Source organism: Acomys minous (genome assembly GCF_964271855.1).
Source record: "Acomys minous genome assembly, chromosome: 4".
NCBI lineage: Eukaryota > Metazoa > Chordata > Mammalia > Rodentia > Muridae > Acomys > Acomys minous.
In genome coordinates, this window is record NC_140486.1 from 62,156,757 (window position 1) to 62,176,157 (window position 19,401).

Here is a 19,401-nt window from a genome sequence, read left to right on the forward strand (position 1 = left end):
AGAAGCATCACAAACCTACAGGTGTATTTGAGCTGGCACGGCGACCCCCATCTGTAATGTCATCAGAAGTATGAGGATTACTAATGTTGAAGGCTGGCTTAGTATTAAATAATGAGATCCTGTCTCACATAAAACAATACTACCAAAGGGGGAGGGTAAGAAGAGGAGGAAAAGGAGAGAGAAGCCACAAAAGCATCAAGGAGCTGCTTGGCTGTTGGGCACTTCTTTACAGTTTCTTTACAGTTGTTTTGGAGAGCACGGTGTCTCTTTTCCTAGTTATAAAGACATTACAGGAACTGGAACCATATTTCCGATGTGGTGAGACTGCAAGAGGGATGCACTGAGCACAGCTCAGACAGGAGTGCAGGGTGCAGCTTACACACTTAGTAACATTGTTGCTCTACAAGGCCATCACTCACACTCACCAAGTGAAGACTGTGGGGAAGCCATATGCCTACATATCATCTTGTCTATGCCCTGGGCCTATTCTATGTAAAAAGTACCCTCACTACTCACAGTTTTGGGGGGACTTAAGAGATTCAGAGTCATTCACCAAAATTCTCAGAATAGCAATGATTTAAACCAGTCTGTGTCAGTGCCCAGATGCAATATTACGACCATTACCACCGCCATCATCAACACATAAAGCCACATAGGTCAAGGCCACCAAGGTCAGATAGCTTCTGTGCTTTAAAGATGAGGTTCCACTCAGCATCAAACAGTACCCACGTTTGGATACTGTGGTGATAGCTGGACAGACAGGGTGATCAAAAACAGATAAAATTTCCAAATTATATAACACAATTATCAGCCCAAACTTGATTTACCATAAAACAAACACACACACACACACACACACACACACACACACACACACACACACACACACACAAAGACACACAGTCTTGCACAACTCCAAGCACCTTTCTGTTTTACAACAGAGTTCTCAGTCTAATTCTTGGCTAATTTTCAGTATATAGTAAAATTATTATCTTAAAGATAACACAGAAAACAGCCATCTCCAAAAAACTTTCTGATTTTTAGTTCCACTCTACCTTACTTGGTCCACACCACACCGTGACTTTCCGTAAGCCGATCTGAGGGGCTAAGGGGGACAGTGGCCTCTTACCTGTTTCAGGGCCTTCTTGGTGTGCTGCTGAAAGGAAGACACCAGCTTGCTCTGCACCGCCGTGTTCGTAAGGCTGCAATCTCGGCTAGAAGATACTTCATCCGTTACCTGCTTCGTACACACTAGAGGCAGAGAGAGAGATAATGATATTACTAATTTGAATTCCTTTTTTTACACCCACTGTAATTAACTCACTTGGAGCTTTTCTCCAGTTGAAAATGGATACTTAAAATACAGCAAAATAGCACAGTACGAGGAGGCATATCTGATTCAAAGAGAAGGGATCATTTGGGAACTGTGGCCACAGTTCCACTTAACTGCTGTAGGCAGCCAGGCTTCCTTTTCCACTGACAATCAGGTCTGTGCCTCAGACAAGCAGCCATTTACTGGACTTACAAGTTGGTGGGGTGGGGGTGGGATGCTATGTCTATCTACAGATGCAGATGCTACGTTGGAACCATCTCAGTGAATACAATCATTTTAAACAAACCCAGGTCCACACACTAAAACTGATGGTTCTTCTTAATAGCTGGCTGCTGGACAACCTGTGGTGGCCCAGGCTGTTTCTCTTCCTACAGGATAAGGCCCATGATGCTTACTATCAACTCAAGATAATTCTTTTCACCCTCTGCAAATAGCAATGTGTTCTGGCCATTTTTTTTGTCAGACTCGGGCCTGCCTTTGGCCTAGTCCACACAGGGAACTTTACTTCCAAACACTGCTGTTGAGAATCGATGTCTTTTGTCAATTTGTGGACAAATGGATTGAACTAGAAATTGTCATAATGAGTGAGTTCACACAGAAGCAAAAAGAGCTAAATGGTATATACTCACTTATATCGAGACACTAGCCCAAGGTGTACGTCCCCATGAAAAACTGTACCTACCAGAATAATGGGTAAGAGGGGAGGACATCCTATTGAAACTTTAGGTGTGAGAAGCCTGGGAGAAAGAGGAAATGGAAGGATCCAGTGGGTCCTGGAAAACTACAGGTGAGTCTGGGCCCTGGGGTCCTCCGCAAACTGTGGCAACAGCCAAAGAAAAAATAGGCAGTAAAAACCTTGAACCCCTACCCGGACTAGCCGATGGACATTCTCCACTGTTGAGTGGAGAAGAAGATCTAACTCTCACACAAACTCTGGTGCCCCATATTTGATCATGTCCCTTGGATGGAGATGCCTGGTGGCACTCAGAGGAAAGATAATAGGTCACCAAGGAGAGACTTGATACCGTATGAGCATATTCAGGGGGAGGAGATCCCCCTCAGACACAGACATAGGGGAGGGGAGTAGGGGGGGGAAGTGGGAGGAAGGGAGGGATGGGAGGATACATGGGATGGGCTAACAACTGAGATGTAATATGTATAAATTAATAAAAATGTATTAAAAAAAAAAAGAGAATCGATGTCTTTCTGAAGTGAGCGATCGGGGAGCACACAGAGTCTATTGCTCTGTGACCCGTTTGGTTTGGAGCTCTTCCTTCAGCTCTCTTCCTGCTCGGGGCTCTGAGCAGGAGCACAGGAGAGGACCGCGCTAGCCATGCAACCAGGGGAAGGGCAGAGATTTACAGAAGTAAAGCAAGAAAGTGGCAGAATGGAGGCATATGTCAGAGGCAGGAGGCAGGAGGAAGTTTCATGGAAGAAAATAACTCAAGAACATATTGTCAAAGCTCAAAACAAGGCTTTTTAAGGGCACTGGGTAACAGATAGATCAAGACTATTTTCCAAGTGATGGCAACTTAGGCGAGGGGGTTCAGAAGATACTTTTTAAGAAAACTATAGAATAAAGACTATTCCATTATCAATAACCAGCATGCACCCTCAAAAGAAAAAAAAAGTTATTGCAGTCCAAAATGGATACAGGCTTTACATAGGATTTGCATTTGAACGACTTTAGCACATCCCACATACAAAGGAACATGCAATTCATTGGAAAGCCTTGTTTAAATCAGAGTTAATTGAGTTTTGTTTTAATACAGAAAGTAATTAGGAAGCCAAAATGAACATATTTAGCAAAAATGTTAATTACTGTTAATTATTTTTCTAGAAATTTTACATATGGGATCTCGGTTCTTACAGGTTTTTTTTTTTTGTAAGAAAAAAAATAGTCATCCCTGTATAGGGAAGAACGAAAACTAGAGTCCAGAAAGACTAAGAAAGTCACATAGTGTTACAGACTATGAGACAGCACCTGGTACCCCAGGGTAGCCCAGTCCTGCCACTGGCTGATTTCCACAAAAATTACTGGCCCCAAATGTGAAGATGTGAAGCAGAAAATTCCACATTTTAAGAAGTATCCTTTAGCTACAGGATGTTAGATGTGCTGAGCGGAAAGTTAATAGGGCTTACAGGATTAGGTTATTCAGTAGGAAAGTTACAGGACCACAAAGTATTATGTAAACACATTTTGGTATATGCTTCTTGGAAAGACTTTTCAATGGTTAAGAAAGCTTTTTGCCTCTCTACTGAGAGGAAGGATAGCAGGCTACCAAGAAGAGACTTGATACCCTATGAGCATATAAAGGGGGAGGAAGTCCCCCTCAGTTACAGTCATAGGGAAGGGGAGTAAGGGGAAAATGGGAAGAAGGGAGGAATTGGAGGATACAAGGGATGGAATAACCATTGAGATGTAACAAGAATAAATTAATTTTTTTTTTTAAAAAGAAAGCTTTTTGCTCTCCAAAGGACCCAAGTTTGGTTCCCAGCATCTGTGTGGAACACTCCTGCCTGGAATTCTGACTGCAGGGGATTTGATGACCTTTTCTGACCTCTGCAGGCAAGGGCTCACATGTGCAAGGGATACACATGCAGATAAATAACTGCTTTTTAAAGTGAGAATTGGATATGCAAATATGTATATATTTGAATTAAAGATGTTTGAATTAAAGATCAGGTGGCTTTCTTTCTGCTGGATACAATGTGACGATTTTCACTAAAACAGCCTGACTATTCTGCTAAAGACTCCTCCCCAACACTTTCTCAGTGAACAAAGTTTATCAGGCTTCTCTCCTTGAAATGACTAGTACGCAGGTATGACTGCTAATATTTCACCAAAGCTTCTTTACCAATAAGTACCCATGTGATCACACTTCAAAGATAGATCACTCTGCACACCAATCACACAAGTGACACTCTTAATGTTCTGAAGTCTCTATAATGTATGACCAACCAAGGAGGTGACACAAAGGTGGCAGGCAAGACATGTCATCCTAGTTGGACCAACTAAGCCAATGGACATAATAAAAGCCCAACTATAGTAAAGTAGGCAATAGCAAGTATGTTTTATGACTTCTACATTCTTGGTGGCATTTCCACTCAGGAAACTAAAAGCTTACTGGCTCGATTAATGGAAAACCAAAAGCAGTCCACAGGTAATGGCAAACTCACAGAAAACACCAAGTTTATTTTGCACATGAAACAGTTAAGTCACATTTACTATCAATTTGTTTAGAAAATACTTTTTTGATAGTAAGTCTTTTTTTTTTTAAATATATAACTTTAAAAGTTTTCTTGTTTTACATTGTTTGTATGTGTGTGAGTGTGAGCATGCCAGGGTCCTTGTGTGGAGGTCACAGGAAAACTTGCATGTGTCAGTTCTCTCCTTCTACCATGTGGGTCTCAGAGATCTGACTTGGTAATAGGTGTGTTTATGGGCTGAGCCATCTCACTGGCCCAGAGTCATCAATCTTCCAAATGTAAACTTCAGTGTAGCGGGGTCAAATAGGAACAAGTCCTGACTGAATGGCCCCAAATCTTTGTGCCCTTCTCATCATCTAACTGCTGTGAAAAGCAGGGTGCACTTGTATGTCTTCGCAGAAGACAACAGCTGTGAGTGTTATCATCCTTCCTCTTTCTTTCTGACCTAGGAAACCACCCAATAGCAGGAAATCTACTTTCGTCTCAGCATGCATGCTTTAGCTCTGCTCTTGCCCTGTGTTCATGTCTAGTTATTCACAGATATTTACAGGAGTATGTTCATGGCAGAGTCCAGAACACAAGAGGTGGGGGAGTTGGGGGACAGGCCCTATGAACACTACAGAGTGCATTCTCAAACCAGGCCTTCCCTGACCCTACGCTACTAGTCTTTTCTTTACCCTTCCTTCAAAATGCAAGGCAACATCACCAATAGGCCTATGCTTAAGCCACTTTCCCCATCATACCGCCTGCTGCTCTTGATGTTTCTCTGGGTCAAAATGGTTTTCTCTAATTATTTGCTTCTGATTAAAAAAGAATCATACACTATTAAGGGGAAAGGAAATGCACTCAACAATAAAATCTAAAATGATTGTACCTTGGCTTTGGATATGGATATATTCATCCACAGACCCCAAGAAGTGGCTTATAATAAACATACATTATTATTGAAGTACACACAAATATAACCCTAAAGTTTAATATGAACAGCTGAATTAATTAACTCTTTCTTTTTCCAAACATATGACAGGAGGGTAGTAGAGTCAAAAATACCTATTCACTAAGAAGATGGATTATGAAGATTAATATTCTGACAAAACAAAAGGCTTTGCTCTTTCATTTGTTTTGTTTTGTTTTCAAGGCAAGGTTTCTCTGCATAGCCTCATCTGTCCTGCTTTGTAGACCAGGCTGGCCTCAAACTCAGTGATCCACCTGCTTCTGCCTCCCAGTATGCTTGGATTAAAAGTGTGCACCACCGCGCCGAGCTTTTCAATTGTTTAATACTTATTTTTGCCACTGTTTAAATAATAGGTGTGATAAGTAAATAATTGGAGGTGGGAATATTCATCTGAGAGGCGGAGTGTGCTTTGTGAACTGCGAACTGAATGTAAGTTAATGTCAGAGGGGAGATCAGAGGAAATTCCCTGTAAGAGGAATTACAACAGAAGCCAGGAAATTGAACAACTGGGACAGATGATTTAGCCAATAAATATCAAGCCTTGACGTGCAGCTTAGAACCTGATATCTTCTTGACATTTAAGACAGAATGGGAGCTGGGATTTCTTTTCTTTCCTTTTAAACTATGTCAGTATGATCACAGAAATAATGACAGGTCTTTGCATGTCAAAATCTCATGAGATTTGAAAAAAAAATAGCCTGTCCTTCTCATTGATAACGTAGATGAACACCAGGAAAACGAGGAATAGAGATTCCACTGTACTCTTCAGCATTTTGCTACATTTTGCTTACCTCCCCAGATCTAGCAAACTGAAAGTATAGTTTAACTTAATCTCTTTAAACCTCCCCATCATCTATCATTCCACACCAGCTACCAGCTCCTTATTCAAAAGGGCTGAGAGCGAAAGTTATAGGGGGCCATGGAATATTCTTAAAATCCAGAAACAAGGCGACAGTGTCCCATCACGCTATGGATTTTGCTCTTTTGTTCTAGGTGTCTCCAAATTGTCCTCTAGCCTCCTTTTTATCCCATTGACCCTGAACATGCTATTGCAATAACTGATGCCACACAGCCTGCACATGTTTACAGTTGAATGGTACTGTGCATTGACCTTGAACATGGTATTGCAATAACTGATGCCACACAGCCTGCACATGTTTAGAGTTGAATGGTACTGTGCAGATGCCCTTCTAATCCACTCGTTAGTTCACTGACAGAAGATCGAGTGGTCCCACAAATCTAGCTTTGATCATCAACCCAAGACACAAAGGAGTGGGGAATCAGCAAATAGACTCAGTCTGCATGAATTTCTGGTCTCACTTCTCAGTGGCTTCGGCAACTTCCTCCACACCTAATGCAGCCATGAGGGCGCTTGGTGCTTCTGGAACACTACCCCCTGCTGTTTGTTACACTGCCTCTCACTGGATCCTTCCCAAACACTCTTGCCCATCTCTCAGTCTTGCACACTTATCCCAGAAGGTTCTCCAAAAGCTCCCTTAACTGCTCTCTAAGGCAGCCTTGCTTTTTCCCACCATACATCCTTGGAAGGTAGTGCAGCCTGTCCTGAGGGTGCTAGCAGTGATAGACTGTGCTCTTGTCTTACCAGCCCTGAGCTTAGCATCTCATGCCTGGCTTACTTGTAAAGACAAGCTACTGCATGCTCATTACATTTGATTTTTGAATTTGACTTCCATTAAATTCATTTAAAGTATCTATTATTACACTTAAACATTTAATTGATGCTTTTATCAAGAACTGAAGAAAAGGGAGGAAAACAAAGGTAGTTTTTATGATGGAAAAGCAAATATAAAAGTTCTTCAAATTGGAAAAGAAACAACCTTTTCAAAATTAAAAAATACACAATCTAACATCAATTAAGACAAGTAGGAGAGCAAACGCAAAGAAGGTAATCTGCAAATGGGTTGGAAGTTGCACAAATGGGGCTAAGCACAGGAGTGTTTCCTTGTGCCATCCTTGCTCACCTTCTTACTTTAAGAGCTACGGTTTTATGGCTTTTGCATAAGAAAATCAAAACAGAATTCCAAAATCAAAGCTAAAGTGATTAAACTATATAAAACAGCAGGAGCAGTGCGGGTGCAAACCGCTTTGCACGCCATGGCCTTACCAGATTCAGCCTCTGCCAAGCAGGCCTGTATTCTGGTCACTGTTGTGTGTCCCACTAGGCCATCTCCACAAGCAACAGATTATTTGAGTGATCTCTCTTTTAAAAGCCACCCACAGGAAAGGGTGCGGATGTCAATCATTGTCATTTCTATTGATTTCTTCTAATACTCTCTATAAGCTTCCTAAAACAGTCACAGCTGATGCTCTCAAATACCAGCAGGTTCCCATGGATATGCCATTCATATATACTGTAAGCCGAAAACATTATTATGAATGGACATCATATCAGAGAACTGGTTAGGTTTTATTATTTACTTATTAATCACTGGGCCAGTCATACAACTTTTCTAAATGCTTTTCTTCAAATCCAGAACAATCTGAGATGCCGAAAGGAACAGGGGAAGCAGGCCTCCTAGTGATGGTCTCACAGTGACCTTATGTATGTGACCATGCAATGTATGTGAGCAGGTCCCCCTCAGACCCTTACCTTCCCCTCCCTCTCCCCACCTTCAGTCCTTCCCACTGGTCCTCTTTGCTCCCCAAAACAGTTTAGAGATATGTATGTATTTATGATTGCATGCATGTATGTATGTATGTGTGTGTGTGTGTGTGTTTGTGTATAATCAGATTGAAAATAGAGAGGAAAATATGTGGGATTTGTTTTTCTGAATAGACTTAACTTGTTTAATATGATAATCTCAAATGGGAACTTTAGACCATTCTCAAAAGATGAATGAAGAGCCATTAAACATACAAAAATGTCCATGATTCTATTGCCGGACCATGAGGGTTATCTTTGTTTAAATATCCACATAGTATGTTAGGTGCCTTTGTGACATTTTAAAGTATGTTTTGCCATTCCTTTCCCTGCACCCCTGTTCCACTCCCAGCTCCCCACAGATAGACACTTCTCTTGTTTCATGTCCCACCCCACCCTTCCTTGTCACCTAACATTGCTTCTCTTGATCTTCTTTCCAGATTTTTAGATTTTTATCCACACACAGTTGATCACACATACGTGTGCACATTATAAAACTGTAAGGCTTAAAAAAATATAATCTTTTTCAAAGAAAAAAGATGTAGAACAACTAGTTCCAAAGACAACTAGGGCAATGGAAACAGAGCGGCGATAACTATACTTTGTCTTGATAGATCAGTACGTGAGCGGTTCCAGAGTAATGCCCACATGAGAACTTGCCCAAACATCTCAGCTTGGACTACAATGTGTTTTGGGAATAGTACTTACATTTGAAATTGTGTAAGCAGATATTCTGGATCGATGCAGCAACTAAATGCATGCCAGAAAGTCTACAAACTGACCTTAAAAAGAACAGGAAACCCAGTTGACACCAATTAAAATTTTCCTCGACCCCAATTCTCTCAGAGTAAGGTAATTCCTTAATCCATTTGGATCCAGCCTACAGAGAGACGTCCTCTCTAAAATTAATCCTATGTCAAGGAAGATGCAGACAATTGGGCCCAAGCAATAATTCTTGTTACATTGAAAAAACAACACTCCAAGAATATGATATGCCAAAACAAACTAACAACAGAGAATTGCTAGCAATAAAATAATGGAAATAGCAAATTTCCCATAAAGTCGTTAAAACTCTGGACTTTTTCACCATTGAGACTCTTGATACTATTTGGCACAATAATGTGTATGAATAAAAAATTACTGAGAGAATGAAATTCTTACTATGTTTCCAAAATCCATTTCATTAGCTCTGTTGGGCCTTATCTCAGGAAAAAAAAACAACAAAAGTAATGATGATAAATAAATCAAAAGTAATAAGATGCTAATATTATATTTACTTCTTTGCTTTTTTTTATTGCAGTGATAAGCACCATGACCAAAAGTAGGCTAAGGAGGAAAAGGTTTATTGCATTTTACACTTCCAGGTCATAGTCTATCACTGAGAGAAATCAGGGCAAAAACTCAGGGAAGGAATCTGGAGCATCAACTATGAAGGAATGGTGCTTTACTGGCTTGCTCTCTAGCTGCCTCGGATGTAGACCACCTGCTAAGGAACGTCACCACCCACAGTGGTCTGGGCTCCCCTATATCAATTAGCAATCAAGAAAATGCCTCATCAACATGCAATCCGAAAGAAGCAATTCTTCAATTGAGGTCCTTTTTTCCCAATGTGTGACAAGTTGACCATAAAAATCTAATTAGGACATACACGTGTGTGTGTGTGTGTGTGTGTGTGTGTGTGTGTGTGTGTGTGTGTGTGCGCGCGCGTGCGCGCGCGTGCGCGTGCGCACGCATGTATCTGTATTCATGAGTATGTTGTATGTGTGTGTTTATATGCACATGTGTTATAAAAGACAAAGTCATGGGTCTCCTTAATGATTTTGTAGCTTATGTCAATTAGAACATTGCAGCTGCTAATCACAGAACTGGGTATACCACAACTGATTTAGATGCAAACAAGTGGATAGTGAACACTTTGGCTTGTACTGGATAAAACACTTTAAGCTCCAAGAGTAACTAAGCATTTCCCACACAGAAGATGTAGCAACAAGAATCACTCCTTACAAATATTGATTAATCTGCCATTCCAGTTTAACTCTGCTAATAGTTCTGAGTACCCATCAAATCATCCCTTTAAACATGAGTTAGACAATCAGAAAATGACAAACTAAAATGTCACATTTAACAAGAAAAGCACACATAAGAAATTTCAGCTTCTAGCTGCCTAACTCCCATGGTATCATAGAAACATTAAGAGGTTCCGAGAACAATGGAAGGAAACAACCAGTTTCTGCTTGTATCCGGTAAAGCCCATTGCAGGTTGTTCCCTCCAGGTGTGTGTGTGTGTGTATGTGTGTGTGTGTGTGTGTATGTGTGTGTGTGTGTGTGTGTGTGTGTGTGTGTGTGTGTGTGTGTGATATGTTGCTCCTTACATGCACTGGTATGTACTTGTTTTTGGAGAGCAAAGGTCAATTTTTGATGTTTTCTTCAATGATTGCCTACCAACTTTTCAGGACAAGCATCTCACTGGCACGTGGGGCCACTGATTCTGCCAGGCTGGCCGGCCAATGATCCCATTTCTGCCTTCCCAATTCAGGAATTACAAGTATGTGCCACCACACACAGGCTTCAATGTGGCTGGTGGGACTCAAACCCGGGTCCTCATATTGTGTGGCAAAGACTCTATCACCCGAGTTCACACTCAAGCCCCCCAATTATTTCTTTCATACTGGCATAGTACCCCCCATCTTCCATGCTACTCAATTTACTGGAGTAGCTGCACAAAAATAGAGCAATAGACCCAGAAATGGAAACAGAAAGGGCCACAGAAAAATATAAGAGCAAAAAGTTGGTGTGGGCCAAGGGTGAAGGCTTCATTAGTGAGCCTATTGCTAATCACCCCACATGTCAGTGTGTAAACCATCAGGCAAGGTACACAGATAGATGCTTGAGAAAGAGTGAAAGTCACTTTACAGACAGAAAATGGATTATCGGCACCAGGGAAAGCACGCGGCTCTGAAAGAGCATGGCTCCCTTGTTCTCATATACACGTCTCAGACGATATAAATCAAAATTAGCTCGTTAAGAGGAAGAATTGGGGGAATACCTCTAATTGTATTTTTATGTGAGAGAGCTTGTTTTTCTTCTGAGATCACACTCCTCATCTTTACCATTATTATGGAATTTTTTCCTCTTGTAACACAGGAGAAGCTAGGCAATGATACGTAAGAGGAGAATTTTATCTGCACAGAAAAGCAAACTTTCTCTTCCCCCGTGACTCTGAGCCATTAAAACTGACTAAAACCCATTTATACACGAACAGAGTTCACAGTTCAAGGAGGGGAGCTGTAAGAAAAAGAGGCCCCTGATGGATAAAAGGAATGGAAGTAATATCTAAGTCGTGTTTGGAGGAGTGGGAGTGAGTCATACGGAGAGGACGAAGGGGGTGGCGAGGAGATGATAACCAGCTGTTCTCCATCACGGGGCAGCAGAAGAAAAGAAAAAGTGTGTTAACAAAAAGCACGAAAGACTCGACATAAGGGAATCCTTTTTTGTCATAAAGGTTATCAAAAGCACAGAGGGGAAAAACGTAAGGACGGACTGCGAGATTCATTCCTTCCCCCGCTGGACATGTTGTTAGGGAAATGTCTCGTTACATGGACTGGATGTAAGAAAGCTTGGAGCAGAGTGGTCGTCGGAAACCTCTTTTAATCCTTCATGAAATGTGAAATCTGCAGGCTCGGATGAAAGCTTGAGGGATGGGAAGGAGTGGGCAGAGGAAGTCCTGCATCCCACCAGTGGTCAGTATTGTCTTTCCTCTCTACTTTCTTCCATATGTAGCTAAAACAACATTTTCACATAGCTTAAGATTTTGGAGCCCACCAAAGTAGAGCAGGTGTCTCCGTTAGCTAACAAGCTGTTGACTAAAATGCAGAGATGTTGGAGAAGGGACAAATTTGTTTAACCCAAAGAAGCCAGGTGGCTTGGTACAGACCCTGAAGTAATTTCTTTCACATGCCTGCAAAGTTCTTAGGAAGGAATGCCAGATTGATAGCGACCACGCTGTCTCTTCTTCGGCAGGCAATTGGAAGCCGGCCTGAGACACCCTGCACATCCCACCCCAAACACACGTGCGTGCGTGGACACACAGCATCTTGGAACATGTCACACTGGGGCATCACAGGCAAATAGTAAAAATAAGATCCCAAACTGGTTAGTCTTTATTGTCACCTTGACTCAATTTGAATTCCCCAAGGGGACACACATATGGTGTACCTTGTGTTCCCATAGAAAGTAACTAAGGGGAAAAATACCTTGGATGTGGCTGGGCCATCCCATGGACTGAAATCTGGCATGAATTACAGATGCTGAGCATCAGCAGTTATCTTTGTGCTGCCTGACAGCAGAAGTACCTGACCAACTGACTTGTGCCATGCATCCCCTGCTTAATCTGTAGCTAAAAAAGCAAACCCTTCTTTTCTTAATTTGCCCCTTTTCAGGTATTTTGTCACGACACTAGGGAAAAATAGTTCATGTAGTGGACCAAATCTAGTTGCTCGAGTCATCCCCTTTGTAGCCCTCTGTCCCCATGCCTTCCCAAGGAGAATATTCTATACCGTAAGCACATGTGGAGGCCACTCCTGCAGGGAAGCCTTCATTAAAACTTCCTACTCCATCTATGAAGCTCCTAGTCTCTGCGTAATTGCTGTATCGGCAGAGATCTTACCCACACACTTGAGCCATCTTAAAGCACCTTTCACTTTTGAAATTAAAAAGAAAACAAAACAAAAAACCGAAGGACCCCCCCCCTCCCCTCAGTCTGTAACCTCTGAGCCAATGAAAATAAAGAGTGAGCTGAATAAAGTTTCATTAAGTTAGCACAACTCTGCCAAGAATCACACAGTCAGAAACTCACTTGTAAAACTGGCCATAAAGAATAATGAGAGAGGGTCGTATAAAATTCTTGAAATGGTGAAATCATTATACACACTGGGATTTAAGGTTTTAAACATTGGACATGTGTTTGTGTTTCTCTCTCTGTCCCTTCCTCACTCCCTGCCTCTCTCCCTCCATTCTTCTCTCCCCCTTCACCTCTTCTATACTCCCCTGCCCCCTTCTCTCCCTTTCTGTAAATGGAGACTTTAAAAATACTATTTCCCTGGCCTGAGCATGGCTTCCTCACTGAAGCCATTATGGCTAACAACAAGCAGAAATTTTCTTTCTTTCTTTCTTTCTTTCTTTCTTTCTTTCTTTCTTTCTTTCCTTCTTTCTTCATTCTCCGGTTTCCTTATTAAAAGGGGTGGGGGTTGGTGGCTAGCTGTTTTTCTTAAGCATGAACTATATTACAGCTACAAAAGAGACACCTTTTCTCATTAATAACAAATTTTAAGTAGAGGATGAAGATGGTAAAGGCTGTATATTGATGGTATTACTTAATATAAAATATTATGGGTTCTGAAAAAGAGTAATGCATTGAAAACAACTTACTATGTGAGGAAAATCATGATATGACTGTGTATTATGCTCAAAGAACAACTGAGACACAAACACACTCATAAATCTCTGCCTAAAATAGACCATAAAATTCATAATATTTTCTTTGTGTGACACAGATCTATACTTATATAGGTATAACTTGTCATGGCTTGTCAACACAGATATATCAACCGATCCACCTAAATCACTCTTTGATCTCCAGAGCTTAGCTTATAAAATTTGAGCACTTTACTCTCTCAGATCTGTGTGTTCAATACTTGTTCACCTGAGGGACTGCTCAGAAGCCAAAGAAACATATACGTAGCCACAGTTCTTTATCACATAAATTCCACAGGCAAAAATAGACCTCTTTTCCCTCACTGTGAACTGTATGAACAAAACTTTTAATAAAAGTATCTTGGTAAAGCAGCTGTCAGCTTCTAAGAATCTGTTCTTGTGGTCAGCTGACTCCAAGAGAAATTAAGGCTGGCCTTCCATGATTTAAAGTATACCAGAGGGAATGGCACTATAGCATATATATATATCTTGATATAGTTGTATCCTTAAGTTGATACAATTGTATCCTTAAGTTTTATTTTATTTTAAGTGTCTATGCATGTATCTGTTCATGTTAGTAGAGGCAAGAAGAGGGGTCAGATCCCCTGGAGCTGGAGTCAGAAAAACTGAGAAGGGAACTCTACAAGATCAGTAGGCAGTCCTAACCAATGAGCCATCTCTTTAGCCCCAATTGGCTATATCAGTCAATGGAAGACACTTCCTTTTCCTATACACCTTTGCTTCCCTCTCTGGTGTTATAACAAGCGCCAGCATATCTTTGGTCATTTTAGATAACTTGGTGATACCAGGTTGATTCTTTCAGTTGTGCCAAGGTATCTTACCAAGTACTGATTATTATTCACCTAGATACTTCTTGGTCTCTAAGCCAAAGAAGCAATATGAGAGGGTAGATAAAGGAACATATTGTGACCCTGGTCTTTGCACTGTTCTCCACTTCTCTCTCCGTCTCTCCCTCACACCCATATCCACAAGTGGATAGCTTTCCTGCGAGCATCTCAGGGCTCACACTGGAATGGCAAATTATCTTTGTATTCTGGTGTCAGATACACACCTGGGCTTGCATACAATATGTAAGGTTCCTAAGTCTGTTTTTTGTGGCCAAATCACATAACAGTACCTATAACTGCCGTCTCCATCACAGGAAGGCTGTGATGATTAAAGTATATGTAACCACATGCAAGGCAGACTGTTTGCAAAGGCTGGTCCTCATCAGCACTCAATAGATTTTTCACTCTCTAGGTTTTCCGTGCTGTACATGGTACTTTTGCAGATAGGAAATATGCTTGTCCCTGCAAGAAGCAATTATGGTTTTGCAATAACACAGAAAGGTGGGTGAGCCAAGGAGTACTCAAGGAAATAAGCTATTTACTATTCTTTTAGTGATTTCCCCAAAGCAATTTCCCTAATGCAACTTCAAAGGGGAGGCCAGGAAATCTAATTTGGGTCACATTTGCTGGATATGTATGGGTCAGAGTTATTCTGTGAAGTACCCCATCACATGTCAAAGTAGGGGAGTCTGCTTATCCCTGTTTTGACTTAATTACTGGCTAAGGGTTCCTCCCCTGTCTTCTATCCTTGCACAATCACTAAAATCATTGTCTCTCCTGGAGTTTAGTGTCAGTCGTTAGCAAAACTTCTGCAATGCCCATATTTTCTCTGAACCGTTACTCGGTTTTCTGCTTGACAAATCTTGGCTCTTTCCTGTGTCCACCTGGACCCCAAGATACTGCCACACGGCAGACTCTGTCTTTTGCACATGGTTTGCACCACTAGGTCAGGACATAGGGGGAGTGACCTATGAGACCCTCACTATTCCGCTGCATCATTCTTCCATTTGTTGGATGCCCCCAGTGTTGTATTTCGTGTCATTAGTGCATGTGTATCTGGAGGTGTATAAAGCGTCATCTGTTGATGGATCTCCCCAAGTCCAACCCAACAAAGCAGTACGCTTACTGGAATTAATTACAAGAACACAGATGAGTCAAAGGCAGTTAGATCACAGAGTAATCTCTTCACATCCTGTCATTTTCCTTTTACAGAGTAGCTGCCATACTCTTAGAGAAGGGCCATCATCAGTCTCCTCTCTCTCTCTCCTGTTACTATACTTGACCTGGTGAGCATTGCTCGTGGGTTTTCACAGCTGATCTATTTCAAGGTAGCCTTGCTCATGCTCAACCCAGGTGAGATAAGTATGGCACGGTGACTGGTGACTAACTCCTACTCCTCGCTAGCTGTACTTTCTGGCCAGCTCTTGGGCTACCCTCCATTTGGGGAAGATTTTAGTTCTTACTTGGTACACTTTATCAATACTATTTCTTTCATATTTTTTTCAGCTTCAATATTCACAAAGATTACTGTTGAATAACATAACCAGGGCCTCTATCAGTTTTTACATCTTTTTTCAATTTTTACAAAGATAATCTGTCCTCTAGGTAGACCCCTCCATCCAAGGCACTAGCAAGGTCTAGCTTAAACACTATGGAAACTATTAATCTCTCTTCCACACATTCTCCATCCCTTCGTCCTTACGTTGCATCATCAGCCACATCTGGCAAAACCTAATGGCAGTTGATCCCGCCTGTGGCCCTGAACACACCTCTGAGAAATCAGAGTATGACCGATGCTCTATTACACCCAACACTGATAAAAATTACGAGCGTGGCCTTAATGTTTTCAGATGCATGAGCACACCTAATTGTTCTTCTGCCTAGGCCTGTGAGAGTGCTTCCCCATTCCAAACTTTGACTTTTGAACTGACGTCCTTTCAATAGAAGATTGAAACAGAAAGACCCAACTTCTTTGGGTCCCTGCCATGTATGTGTACTCAGCCGCCTCCCCTTCTACTCGAAGAGCCCGGACTTTCTAGTGCCTGCTTTCCTTCATGTCTGCCCCCTTTACTAAAACCAACCTCTGCATTCATGTAGGTCTCATCCTCTCATCTTATTAGGCACATGGCAGTACAACATCCTTCCCCTGGGAAAATTCCAGGGAGGAAACAGTGATTCTAGTATTTTTCCTCATTAAGCAAAAACAATTGCATCGATTATTTCCCCTTCCAAGCATTCCTCACTTCCTGTTTCTCCACCTCAGTACTCCTTGAATCCTTGAAACTGTCTACGCTCCTCTCTGAGTTGTTTCTACTAATTTTCATGCACCTGTCACATGCAGGCTAAGGTCCACGTCCAGAGAGATGTCTCTGTCCTTATCACGTTCCCCCCAAAAAAGCATACATGTAATAGAAATGGGCTTTTCCCGTTCTCTTCCATCACTCCCACCTCTCCCTTCCCTTCTCTCTGCACACTTCTCCCATCCTGGGATGAGGTTTCCAGCCCAGACTGGCATCAAGCATCCTGAGTGGCTAAGGATGACGACAGTGCACCTGGCCTTGTCTGAGTCCAAAGCGAAGCAGTGTTGGACTGGTTAGTACTTACACGGGAAGAAGTGTTGTGAGTTTTCAGCCTCTTTCTTCTCAGAAACATACTGTTCTTCAATCTTCCCATACAAAAATTGTCTTCCATATCCATCTATCTGAAAGTACATTCATTCCCCTTTTCCTAGTCTCTCTAACCCCTTGAAATTCAACTGCTCTGGAGCTGAGTCTCGGACCCTCTCTTCTTTGCAATTTCCTTTTAGTGACCTCAACCAATTCCATGGCTACAAATGATGCCAGGAAACTGAAAATCTCCAGGTGTCCACCCTCTGCCCGCTCTTTCCCTTACATCTCAGTGACCATTTAACTCATCTGTCACCATAAACACAATCTCATGTTCCACATGCTAACTTAAGCCCCTGCTCTCAATAAACCTTCCCCAAGTTAACTCACACTTGGAATCACAGCATTCTGGCCAGGACAGTTACTATTTGTCATCAAGTTGACAGGATCTAGGACCACCTCAGAGACATGTCTCCAGGAATGCCTGTGAGGAAATTTCTCGATCAGCCTAATCCAGGTGTGAGAAAACCCACTCAAACCAACAGACTGTACTACTATTCCACGGGCTAGAGTGCCAGTCAGAATAAACGGGAGAAAGCAAGCCACACCCCAGCTGCTTCCTGACAGCAGGTGCAATGAGACAGCTGCATCGGGCTCCAGCTGCCAGAACATCCCTGCCATGGTACACTCAAACTGTGAGCCAAAATAAATACTAAGCTTTCGTCAAGTATTTTGCCCAAGGAACAATGAAAGTAGCTAATACAGAAGCTAAGATGTTACAAATAACGCTAGCCTTTGATACTTCATAACTAAAGTCTAGATTCCCCCTCAAGCCCTTTATCAAAATTCTACATTTGTCGGCAGTTTCTGTTGGGTCCTCCCTCAAATATATCCATGCAGGAAGTAGACAGTGTCATTCCAACCATTGCTTTTTGTTCCTTTTCAGCACTGGCACCTCCCCCACTCCGTCGTGACAAAGGCTCTCTAACTGGCCTCCCCGGTTTTTGTCTGTGTATCTCATTTTCCTTATAATTAGTGATCGTCGTAGATTCCAAATGGGCTACTGTCTCTACTTTAGAGCCAGGCAGTGGTTCCGTATCTCATTTAAAATAATATCTGGACACCTCGAGATACTATATAATGGGTCCTTGTGACTTTGTGTCTTACTAAAATCTCCCTTGTGCAGCCATCTCTTGCTATTTCTGGAACATTCCTGGCACTCTGCTGCCTTGAGGTCTTTGTAATTGCTTTTACCTCTACCCAGACCTCCCAACCCTTAAATCTCTGTTCCCTCATTCCATGAAGGAGTTTGTTCATTCCCAAGTAGGAACTTGTTCACTCACTTCCTAATGACTAATCCACTGGATAAGCAACAACTGTTATTTATTTTGGACTTGTCTTTCAAAGTATTCAAATTTCACTAGGAATTTGCTTTTGTTGTTTCTTGCTGATGTGAACACTACTTGGCTGTAGAAGATGAGAGTATATGTTGAAAGAGAGGACACTAACTACTTCACACACAGTCAGCACAACGTCCAGACTGACCCAGGCAGTCTCTCCTTCACCTGTAGGAAGACCAGAGGATGCCCTACCAGGCAGCACAGGTAGAATGCAGAGTTGCGCTTCTCTGCCTTGCCAAAGCACCAACCGGGAGGCAGAAGGGGGGATTGAAAGGGAGTGGAGGAGGGACGCTAAGCCAAGTGTAGCATAGTCAAGATGAATGAAACACTGTAGCCGTTCTAGGAAGCACAGAATCTGTTTCCAATGTTAAGTTTACAAGCTTGTCTGCCGTTCAAATAGGGATGAAGTCGAGTTTGGCTTCTGGGGCCCATAAAAGGGCATAAGCAGTTTAAAAGGCTGGGCTGGTCACTATGCTAGGAGCAAAGTGAGTAACTCAGGATTATTACTGAAACGCAGCATTTTCTTCGAGGTAGATTTGTTTAAAGGTAATTTACTGATTTCTATGGGTCCACAGAGGAGACTTTAATGCTGTAGCTTTCCTCCCCAGGAATGATCTGTGGCCATTTGTTGGCCTGGTGAGTTGGCTGAAAAGCAGCACAGTAGCTTCTGTGGAATGAACATGGACCTTACGTTGTCTTGATTCTTCAAGGAACAGCAACATTAACCGTAACTCACAAGAAACCAAGAAATAACCAAAACTAGAGCCGTGTGTCATAAGACCCTGTGGATCTTAGTCCATCCATAGAAATAAATGGAGACACACTACCCAGGATCGTTCTTACTATGTTGGGTAATATACAGATTCTGTAACACCAGGAAAGTCATTCAGGGAAAATATATGATTTAAAAATAAC

General features: G+C 42.0%; 1 protein-coding gene across 2 annotated transcripts in view; it reads right to left on the minus strand.

Annotated features, from left to right (window-relative positions):
- Positions 1-19,401, minus strand: part of ASXL3 (ASXL transcriptional regulator 3) — a 182,225-nt gene that overhangs the window by 95,695 nt on the left and 67,129 nt on the right. For both annotated transcript variants that reach the window (XM_084780434.1, XM_084780433.1), the window contains one exon: positions 1,130-1,251. In XM_084780434.1, the coding sequence (XP_084636560.1) occupies positions 1,130-1,251 (122 nt within the window). The remainder of the gene's footprint in view (positions 1-1,129; positions 1,252-19,401) is intronic.